This window comes from Aquarana catesbeiana, linkage group LG09 (assembly GCF_042186555.1).
Source record: "Aquarana catesbeiana isolate 2022-GZ linkage group LG09, ASM4218655v1, whole genome shotgun sequence".
Taxonomy (NCBI): Eukaryota; Metazoa; Chordata; class Amphibia; order Anura; family Ranidae; genus Aquarana; species Aquarana catesbeiana.
This window is the reverse complement of record NC_133332.1, coordinates 44,482,722-44,494,835: the sequence shown is the minus strand read 5'-3', so window position 1 is coordinate 44,494,835 and position 12,114 is coordinate 44,482,722. Positions and strand designations below refer to the sequence as shown.

General features: G+C 42.4%; 1 protein-coding gene across 2 annotated transcripts in view; it reads right to left on the bottom strand.

Moving 5' to 3' along the window:
• The window catches only part of PBX2 (PBX homeobox 2), a 76,613-nt gene extending 66,713 nt beyond the window's left edge, over nucleotides 1–9,900 (bottom strand). Inside the window, exon 1 of one of the 2 annotated variants that reach the window (XM_073598391.1) lies at nucleotides 9,255–9,900. In XM_073598391.1, coding sequence (XP_073454492.1) covers nucleotides 9,255–9,457 — 203 coding nt within the window. In that variant the 5' untranslated portion in view covers nucleotides 9,458–9,900. The remainder of the gene's footprint in view (nucleotides 1–9,254) is intronic. The other variant, XM_073598392.1, reaches the window with a different exon arrangement.
• Between the last annotated feature and the right edge of the window lie 2,214 nt (nucleotides 9,901–12,114).

Sequence of the window (12,114 nt, the reverse complement as noted above, 5' to 3'; positions counted from 1 at the left end):
TAAGCCCTACCCTGAAAATAAGACCTACTTGGACTTTAACTAGGGCTTATTTGGGGGTAGGGCTTATATTGCAGCCATCACCGACAATCACGCTAGGTCTTATTTTTGGGGAAAAAGGGTAGTGGAGTGCTTTTAACCCCCAAAGAAGGGGTTAAAAGCGCCCGGGTTGCAGCGCTTCCGAAGTGCTTTTCAGGCGCTTTGGAAGCGATGCCCATTCATTTCAATGGGTAGGGAGTTTTGAAAGCGATGTATACATGGCTCCCAACCTCCCCAAAGATGCTGCTTGCAGGACTTTTTCCAACGTCCCGCAAGTCCACCGCCCCAGTGTGAAAAACGTCACACTGAAATGAATGGGAGGCGGTTTTCAGGCGCTATTTAGAGGCTATTTCTAGCACCAAAACGCCTGAAAACCACCTCAGTGTGAAAGGGGTATAAAGGATAAGCCAGACGCAGAGTATAATATTTTCAATCACACAAATAATAAATGCATTTAGAGGAGCAGAAAGACGAAACTGGGTCTGCATACAGAAAAGGCAATACAGCAACTTAATCTTCATTGCATCGGAGTGCCGCAAACCAAAAGCACTGTTTAAGGCCTCATGCACACTGGACGTTATAAAAAGGCCAGTAACGTAAGCTGTAGAGGGACTTTTTCAGCGTTTTTGTAGTAGCGTTTTTGGCGTTTTTTTAGCTGTAGCATTTTTTAGCAAAACTATACTCCCATAAAAGCTTATGGCTCAAAAACGCTGATTAAAAACGCAGAACAGCGTTTTTCCAGCTGAAAAACTCCAGTCAAAAGCCACTAGTTCTGTGTTTCTTTCCAGCTAGAAAATGCCCCTGCCAAAAACTGCTGATAACAGCCTGTGTGTGCATGGACACATAGGATAACATGCTGGGTAGTTTACTGACTGCAGGAAAGAAAAAAAAAAAAAAAAGTCTGAAGCCAAAAACAGCCTCTGTAAAAACGTCCAGTGTGCGAGATGCCTTATTCATTTTTTATATTTAAAGCAAACGCCCCCCATCCATCCATGTCTCCATGCTTTATTTTGTTGAGAAAAATCCCCCCCCCCCCCCCCAACATTTCTGGCCGTGTCCATTTTGAGTAAGGGCAAATGATTCATGGAGCATTTGCTTCCTGTAATCCATCTGCCCTTTCCTACATGCATACCTGAGCTAAGTATGCTTAGCTGAGAAAACCCCTCCTCCCCTGCTGAATACTCCTGGGATGTATTAAATCATTTGCCAAGGCAGAAAACCAGGAAGTAACTGATGTTTAAAAAAAAATAAATAAATAAAAAGTTTAAAACAAGTAAATACGATATACTTTCCTATCTATTTAATAATGTTTGGCAGCATGGGGATTAAAAATAAATCGATGTCGATTGGGAGAGTGAAGTTCCACTTTAAAAATTGCATGTTCTCGGTTTCACAAAAATTGAAAAAGGTGAATACTGAATGACACAACCCACAGCAACATATGAGCTCAACCAAAAGTCATAGTTCAGCCAAAGTTAGGTGGGCTGCATAGTCCCTGGCTCAGTCATTCTCAACCAGCTGTTCCTCTAGCTGTGACTGATTGACCTCCCATTTGATGATGTCTGCATATTTTCGGGTCCAGGGCCACTTAGCAGAGCCAGCTGCATGAAACCAGCGATCTTTCTGGCTGTCTGCAATAGTGATTGCTTGCCATTGTAAGCACCATTCAGCCTCCTGGCCGCGACGGACGAGGGCATTCAGCCTCCTGGCCGCCAACCGACGGGGGGGCATTCAGCCCCACTGGCCGCCACTGACGAGGGCATTCAGCCTCCTGGCCGTCACCCGACGGGGGCATTCAGCCTACTGGCTGCCACCGACGGGGGCATTCAGCCTACTGACGGCCAACCGGCGGGGGGCATTCAGCCTACTGGCCGCCAATGTAAGTTGCATTCCTCCCACTGACCTCCAGTGAGTTGATTTTAGCAGGGGTTCTCCGGGATCTGAAAATTATTTAAAGGGTTCCTCAGGAGTTAAAGGTTGAGAAAGACTGCCCTGGCTTATATATTATGATTACACAGTCAACGAATTGGAGTGTGCATGTTTACGCAGTTCTCAGTCTAAAGAAGGATTGGGCTTGGTGGTTTTATCTTCCAACTATGAAGTCATGTGTGAGGACACCTTTATCCTCCTGTAGAGCTCAAGGACAACTTCACTTTTTGCCTCCCATCCCCTCAGTGAAGGCACCCTGAATGTCTAGCCCTGGCCAAGCAATCCTACCACCGACATAGACCATGCCATCTCCTCTTCATTCTGTGCATGGGCACCACAGCCCCATTTATTTCTAAAGACCTGGTCTGGCTTTTCCAATAGGAATGAACAGGCAGCAGCAAGCACGTGCAGAAAATTGTATAATGTACGGCCAGATTTACTCCCGTTCATTGTAGACTTCACCACATTCTTCAGAATTCATACTTTCGAACTTGCTGGATGCCTGTGTCCCCCATGGTGTGCTGTGCTTCTATCCCCTGAACCCTACATCAGTGCTGCGTCCTGTAGGGGGGGGGGGTCGAAGAAAGGAGCCACAGTGTGCGTCACTGGACACAAGCATCCAAAACTTCCAGAAGTCTGAATGAGGTTGCAACACTGGAAGGGAGCGATGGTAGGAGACATGAGCCACCAGGGAGGTTAGTAGATAGCATGTGTAAGCAATCGACATGGTCACTAAGTAAGGGACTGACTAGCCGCGCCAGATTTTATTCTCTCATTCCACAAGCACATCCTAATCGTGACCCACGTCATTTTGTTTGGACAAGGAGATGACACTTGGTGGAGAGAAGATTTGATTTAGGGAACACAATTCCCTAGTGCATAAAAGAATATACAGTTTCAGAGAAGGTCATTTTCTAGCAAATAAAAGTTAATAGTAGACACCTTCTAGGTCTAAATCTTCTGAGACTTTTGCTGTAAAATGTTTGACCCGATCACTTTAAGGTTGGCATTAGAGGCCACTTACCAAGCGTGTTTATGCCAACAAAAAAGGAGAGAATCATGGAAACCTCCAATAGTGGCTTACGGTGAAACCTTAATGCTCCCCCAAGGTAAGCAGGCTTGAGGTGTTCAAAGACTGCTTATCCCACCCAGGCCAGACTGGATGCGATTCCTAGAATCAGAGCAAAACCTGCAACGTGTCTGTAATGCCATTATTTTTTAAATGGTACCCCAAACACAATTGTCATTTGAAAAAAAACCCCGCTAAAACACGGGGCGCCAATTGCGCCTGGTTCAGGGCCAAAATTTGGTACATGAGCTTCTTAGGTCACATTTTTGGAGTGGAGGGAGGCCTATTCAAAATGAATGGTGCCCCTCCAAAAATATGCCAAAAAATGTGATGTGGTAGCGATTTTTTTTCCTGAAACCAGGAAAGAAAATTGCTAGATTCCCCCATCAACACTTATGCCCCGTACACACGGTCGGACTTTGTTCGGACATTCCGACAACAAAATCCTAGGATTTTTTCCGACGGATGTTGGCTCAAACTTGTCTTGCATACACACGGTCACACAAAGTTGTCGGAAAATCCGATCGTTCTAAACGCGGTGACGTAAAACACGTATGTCGGGACTATAAACGGGGCAGTGGCCAATAGATTTCATCTCTTTATTTATTCTGAGCATGCGTGGCACTTTGTGCATCGGATTTGTGTACACACGATCGGAATTTCCGACAACGGATTTTGTTGTCGGAAAATTTTATATCCTGCTCTCAAACTTTGTGTGTCGGAAAATCCGATGGAAAATGTGTGATGGAGCCCACACACGGTCGGAATTTCCGACAACAAGGTCCTATCACACATTTTCCGTCAGAAAATCCGGCCGTGTGTACAGGGCATAACTATGTTGATGAGGGAAGCCCTCACATAGAGACATGGTGTTCTCCTGGCGGGGGTCAGGGGGAGCTGTCCCTGCTGGGAGAACACAGTGATTACTGCTAGCAGCTATAATAGCTGCTAGCAATAATCGCATGTAAAATCCAACAGGCTGGTGGCACCCAAGTTGATCAATCAATTTGGGTACATTTAGCCTGTCCATACATGGTTTGAATTTTGCCTGGTGCCTGATGAACAGTCCTAGATTCGATCTGGCTATAGGGTCCCTTGACAAATATTCATGATTTGACTTAGTAGTCCTTTTATCTTAGCTCTTTTGTTACTAGGGTCATTTAGGGCCCATTCACATCATGTGCATTAGGCTATGTTGATCAACCCAGGCTCAACACTGTGACAAGCCAAAATCCATTGTTTCCAATAGGCACTGTTCACACCAATAGGTTGCATTTAAATGCAACATGCGTTAAAAATGTGCAAGGCGGTGTGCTGAACCGCTACTCACATCAACCAACGAATAATCACCTTTTTCAACAAGTTTTCCAACACAGTGACATTTTATCCATGCCGATGCACAGCAGCTCAGTGTTGTGAATGAGGCACATAAGAAGCAATTATCTTCTATGTACCCTAGTGTTAGCCTGCATTTATCCAGTGCGGAAAAATACAGGTTGCTGGACATAGTACGAACCAGCCCTAGTAGAACGAGAATTTGATCGTTTGTCCCTCAAAAGAAGGGTGACAGGCTTCTCGCGATTTTTAAAGTCATGTTTTGGAGCAACTGCAGCGTCTCTCGCATGTCAAAAATCGCATTGCGTGTTTTGCAAAGATTGCCACGCAATTTGGAATCGCAAGCAGAATCATCATGATTCGGCCTGCAATTCAAAATCACGAAGTGTGAATGGAGCCTAAAGCTAGATACTCACTATACAATTTTCTGTAGATTTTTTTCCTTCAGATTTACTAAAACCATATAATATGAGGTCAAACCTTAAGAGTTTCAATTTGTATGCAATCAGGCAGGCCCTTGCACTACATGGTTTTGGTAAATCTAAAGGAAATCAGACAACAAAAGTTGGTATAGTGTGTATGGGATTTTAGGCTGGCCATACAGTATACAATTTTCCTTTAGATTTACTAAAACCATATAATATGGAGGTCAAACCTAAAACAATTGCACCACATAGTTGAAGGTAAATCTAAAAGGAAATTAAACAAGAAAATTGTATTATGTATGGCCAAGCTCTTTTGCCTGCAGCACAGATTAGCCCCAAGGCAGTGGTGTGAACTGGAGTTTAGTCACAAATATATATATATAAAAAAAAACAAAAAACAAAAAACAAAAACAAAAAAAAAAAACACAACAAATATTATATAAGTAAGGTTAAAAAAATGGATAATATATATATCCACACAAACACAGGATTATAAATAAATACACACATACATAAAGAACACCATATACTGTACAGAACATACACCCATTCATAATACAACACACTCACTCATTTACATCTCATTATGTCCTTTGAGAGCCATATAAATTCATTTCAATGCTAATTGATATAATTACATGACACTGCTGTCTGTGAAGATAAACTTCCACTTGCTAAAAGTTCAAAACTTTTTCGCACTTTTGTGGGGTAAACAGCACATTTAAAGGGCAAATAAACATAATAGAAAAAAGCCTCAATGCACTGCATTTACTGGCAAATGGAGCCGATTTGAATAATGCCCTTTAAATGCAATTAGACCTTTACTGCAAGTGAAATGAGGAGGTATTGTGTCATGTAATGGCCTGGAGAAAGGTGGATGATAAAGGGCTATTTAATGACATAGGTTGAAGGACGATAATTTGTGGTAACTGTAGAGCCCTGCCGCAAACACAAGTGTCAACATGCTAAGGGATATGCTGGAAGTTGTAGTTCAAGAATAAGGAGAGGGAAGGAAGTTACCTTGTCTCATGCAATTAAAAAGAGATATATATACATATACACACACACACACACACACACACACACACACACACACACACACACACACACATTTTTCTTTTATTATTATACAGGATTTATATAGTGCCAACGGTTTGCCCAGCAATAAAAAAAAAAAAAAAGGTAGACATTACAGTTACATTACAATTTGGTAGAAGAGGAATCAAAGAGCCCTGCTTGTTGGAGCTTACAATCTAAGAGAGTCAATTGATACAACAAGGTAATAGCTGTGGGGATACACACACACACACACACACACACAGATAGATAGATACATACAGATATATAATGTATGTGTATATATCTGTAGATACGTATGCATGTATCTATCTATATATAGATATATAAAGCTCACTCTCTCTATCTATTCATCCAAATTGAACAACTTTAAGACTAAAAATATTGTAAATGCAGGTAGTACAGAGGGGAGTGATATTTTCCAACACACAGCTCACTTCCGGTCTAGTAACCCCATAGAGAGAGAGAGAGAGGAAAAAAAAAAAAAACCTGTCACTTTTAAGCCTCCTGTAGCCTAAAATGGCAGCGAACAGAACAATAGGCTGTACAGCAGACTCCATACTCTCCAAATGTCTGTTTACACACATATAGAAATTCTATTATTGGTACTAGAACACAGGGTCATGCTTCCGCATGGATCTACCTTCCTACATGGGGGGGGGCTCCTAAGTTTTTATTGTAAACGGGGGCTGTCTAGCAATGTTGGCCCACTCGGCCTTTGTAGACATGATTGGGTCACTGAATTAAAAACAAGCACTAATAGTTTATTTACAAATAAAGAAAGTTGTGATCTTATCTAGGAAGAGAAAACAAACAATGTACAGTACAAAATAATGTACTTATAAATAATTATGTTGGGTGAGAATCCACAGATTATCCAGTGATGGGTATTGCAAAGCAACATTCTATAGGTGAGCACACAATACAGGGGAAGACATGTTCTATAGGTGAGCACACAATACAGGGGAAGACATGTTCTATAGGTGAGCACACAATACAGGGGAAGAAATGTCCTATACTGTAGGTGAGCACACAATGCGGAACAAGCAATATCCTATAGGTGAGCACACAGCATAAGGAAAGCAATGCTGTATAGGTGAGTACGTAATACATGGAAAACAATATTCTATAGAGGAGCACACAATACAGGGGAAGCAATATACTATAGGTGAGCACATAATACAGAACAAGTTATGTTCTATAGACCAGTATACAGCATAGGGAAAGCAATGCTGTATAGGCGAGTACATAATACATGGAAAACAATATTCTATTAGAGTAGTGCACAATACAGAACAAGCAATGTTCTATAGGTGAGTGTACAATACAGGGGAAGCGACACTCTATAGGTGAGCAAACAATATAGGAGAAGCGATGATCTATAGGTGAGCACACAATATAGGGTAAGCATTGTGATATAATAGAGCACACAATACAGGAGCAGCAACACTCTAGGTGAGCACACAATATAGGGGAAGCAATGCTCTATATGTGAGCAAACAATATAAGGGTAAGAATGTGTTGTAGGTAAGCACACAATACAGGAAAACAAGCAGAGAACACAACACAGGCTCCTGTGTATGCTTTTCTTATAAATGGGGGCTGTCTAGCAAAGTTGGGCCAATCGGCCTTTGTTTGTAGAGATGATCGGGTCACTGAATTTAAACAACAGGCACTAATAACTTATTTTTAAACAAAGTAAGTTTGGATCTCATCTAAGAAGAAAATGTACAAAACGTTCATATTGTACCTATAAATAATTATGTTGGGCGAGCAGCCAAGAAATACCCAGGGATTGCTCTTGCAAAGCAATGTTCTTCTATAGGTGGGAACACGATACAGGGGAAGCAAGCAACAATCTATAGGTGAGCTCTCAGTACAGGAAAAGCAATGTTCTATAGATGCACACCAGTACAGGGAAGGCAATGTTCTATAAGTGAACATTTAATACAGGGCAAGCAATACTCTATAGGTGAGCACACAATAGAGGCCTAGCAATGTTCTATAGTTGTACACGTAATGCAGGAAAAGCAGTGTTCTATAGGCAAGCAACGTTGTTTAGGTAAAACACACATTACAGGAAAAGCAACATTCTATAGGTGTTCACACAATACAGGAGAAGCTATGTTCTGTAGGTGTACATTCAATACAGGGAAAGCAATGCTATATAAATCCTGTAGAATAATGATATTAATAATATATAGGTGATCACACAATAGAGGCCTAGCAATGTTCTATAGGTGAGCATGTATTACAGGGGAAGCAATGTTGTAATGGCGAACACTTATTACAGGGAAAGCAAAGTTCTATGAATGAACACTCAATACCGGGGAAGGAATGTTCTATAGGTGAGCACACAATACAGGAAAAACAATGCTCTATAGGAGGAGCACACAATACAGAACAAGGAATGTCTTTTAGGTGAGTACAATACAATACACAGACCCCAATATATACCTTTTGTGTAATGGAGACTAGTTAGCCTTTGTTTGTAGAGGTGACTCCATAACTCAACACTAATAATTTATTTACACATTAAAAAGTTTTGGAGAACACAATGAAGAAAATTTGGCTGATAAATCTTAGCACCATGTCCCAATATTCAAAAGATCTATAAAGTAAAAAATACTTGCTGGGACTTTTAGGATGCTGAGAAAAAAAAAATATAAATAATAATAATATAATTTTTATATATATATATATATATATTTTCATATATTACATACAAACCTTTAGATACATTGACGATGTTATCCATTCTGTGCCACTCTTAGTGATTCTATGGGACAGCGTTTCCCACATTTTCTGGTCTTGTGCTGCCTTTTCATTTATTATGACTTTTCTTTTTATTCTATACATTTAACAGCTTTTGTGTTACATTTAAAAAAATAAATAAAAAAACAACACACAGATTTTTATCCTATTTGATTATCTTGAAGGAGAACATTTCTTTGCACCGCAAAGTTCCTGGCAGTTATTTATGACTTTACAAAGTTTTGATCTCATTTAGGAAGTAAAAAGAAAAACAACAACAACAACAACAACATGGCACAAAAGTTTAGGATGGCTTTTATATTTATAAAAAAATATATATCTTGAAAGATAAAGATTCTCAGCACCCCAGAAGTTCCGCCAGACATTGAGGACTTTTATGGACATTAAAAAGTTTTGATTCTATTTAGGAAGTAAAAAGAAAACAAATGTAGAAAAGTTTAAAATGTATCTAAAAAGAATTCTTCTGGTGGAGCACCCACAGATGATCAGATGGGAAGCTCTATAGGTGATCATACAATGAATATGTATATTGTAGATCCAGTTTTATATTTATACAGGCCTCCCCCCCCCCCCACACACACACACCACCCCCTCCCTCCTCTACTCACTTTGCTTGAGCTTCATCCAGGCTCTGGTCTGTAATGGTCATGATCTGTTGTAAAATATCACCAATGTCTTGCTTCCTGGGCTCCCCATTGTCTGAAGAGGCGTCATGCATGGGGTGGGGGGTGAGGGTCTGGGGCCCCCCATGAATTGGGAGCCCTGGAATTCCGACCCCCCTGGCCTGGAGTAGTCTGCCTTGCTCATCCATGCTGGGCTGATCTCTCACTGTCCTTCCTGACGATCTGTTTTCCTTTCTGATCTCCAAATCAGCCTTGTCCTTCAATCCCTACAACTCCACCGATCCCTCCTACTCCTCCTCCTCCTCCTCCTCCGACCTGGCTGGACTCCCCGGATCCCTTCCTCCACAAGTCCTTCACACACACACTGTGTCCGGGCTGAGGATCCCCGAGGATCTGCTGAGGATCTGGCTGGAGGTCCTGGAAGTCCTACAATCACTGCGATCTCCTGGCTGGATGGAGCATGTTGGGGGAGGGCTGTCAGGGGGGTGACCCCGCTTTCTGGGGATCCAGGCTCCGGAGGCGATGGAGGAAGAGGCTGGGGGGAGAAAGAGGAGTGTATAATGTGAGGAGGAGAGGAGGGAGGAGGAGGAGGAGGAGGAGGAGGAGGAGGAGGAGGAGGAATGTGACTCTGCTGCCTCTCCCCTCTCCGGGATTCATCATCACAGCTCTCTGCTGCCTCCTCACTGCCGCTCTCCATACACACACCTCCCCGGGAGACACCGCAACAATGTAACCTCTACTACTACTACACACTGCAACAATGTAACCACTACTACTACTACACACTGCCGCTCTCCATACACACACCTCCCCGGGAGACACCGCAACAATGTAACCTCTACTACTACTACACACTGCAACAATGTAACCTCTACTACTACTACACACTGCAACAATGTAACCTCTACTACTACTACACACTGCAACAATGTAACCTCTACTACTACACATCGCAACAATGTAACCTCTACTACTACTACACATCGCAACAATGTAACCACTACTACTACTACACACTGCAACAATGTAACCTCTACTACTACTACACACTGCAACAATGTAACCTCTACTACTACACACTGCAACAATGTAACCTCTACTACTACACATCGCAACAATGTAACCTCTACTACTTACACACTGCAACAATGTAACCTCTACTACTACTACACACTGCAACAATGTAACCTCTACTACTACTACACACTGCAACAATGTAACCACTACTACTACTACACACTGCAACAATGTAACTTCTACTACTACACACTGCAACAATGTAACTTCTACTACTACACACTGCCACTCTCCATACACACACCTCCCCGGGAGACACCGCAACAATGTAACCTCTACTACTACTACACACCGCAACAATATAACCTCTACTACTACACACTGCAACAATGTAACCTCTACTACTACTACACGCTGCAACAATGTATCCTCTACTACTACTACACACTGCAACAATGTATCCTCTACTACTACTACACACTGCAACAATGTATCCTCTACTACTGCACACCGCAACAATGTATCCTCTACTACTACACACTGCCACTCTCCATACACACACCTCCCCGGGAGACACCGCAACAATGTAACTACTACTACACATTGCAACAATGTAACCTCTACTACTACACACTGCAACAATGTAACCACTATTACACACTGCCACTCTCCATACACACACTTCTCCGGGAGACACCGCAACAATGTAACCTCTACTACACACCGCAACAATGTAACCACTACTACTACACTCTGCAACAATGTAACCTCTACTACTACACACCTCAACAATGTAACTACTACTACACACTGCAACAATATAACCTCTACTACTACTACTACACACTGCCATTGTAACCACTACTACACACTGCCACTCTCCATACACACACCTCCCCAGGAGACACTGCAGCAATGTAACCACTACTACACACTGCAGCAATGTAACCACTACTACACACTGCAGCAATGTAACCACTACTACACACTGCAGCAATGTAACCACTACTACTACACACTGCAGCAATGTAACCACTACTACTCCTCATTGCCACTCTCCAAACACACACCTCCCCGGGAGACACTGCAACAATGTAACCACTACTACTACACACCACGAGTAGATACATTATACACATACAATATGACCTCCTACATCACCAGAGGGCATTGTGCCCTTCTTCATCCTTTTCCATCCCCCGCTGGTAGATAGATACTACTACACACTACAGCAGTGAAAGTACTGCTAATATGTTTATTGCTACTACACAGTGCAACAAATGTAGCTGCTACTACTACTACACACTGCAACGATGCGACCACCTCCATCCACCCAGAGAGCATTATCCCCTGTTCTATCTTGTGGCATCTTCCCAAGAGTTACCACACTCTGCAACAATGTAACCACATACATCCACCTAGAGAACATTGAACCCGGCTCCATCCTGTGCCATCTCACTGGGAGATGCTACTGTGCTGAATGAATGACACCACCTACATCTGCCTAAAGGGCATTGTCCCCTGTTCTCTTCTTTGCCATCTCCCCGGGAGATACTACACACTGCAACAATGTAACCACCCACATTCACCCAGAGGGCATTATCCTCTACTCCATCTTCCCCAGGCCAGGAGATTCTACTTCACACTGCAACCATGTAACCACCTCCACGTGCCCTAAGGGTATTGTCCTCTGCTCCATCCTGTGAGCTGAGTGGAGAGGACAGGCTCACTGACACACATTGCCCTGACAGGTCTATGCACCCGGCTGCTGCTTCCATCTTCTCAAAGGTTAAATGTACAGCTTCAGATATACTTACATGTTTATTAT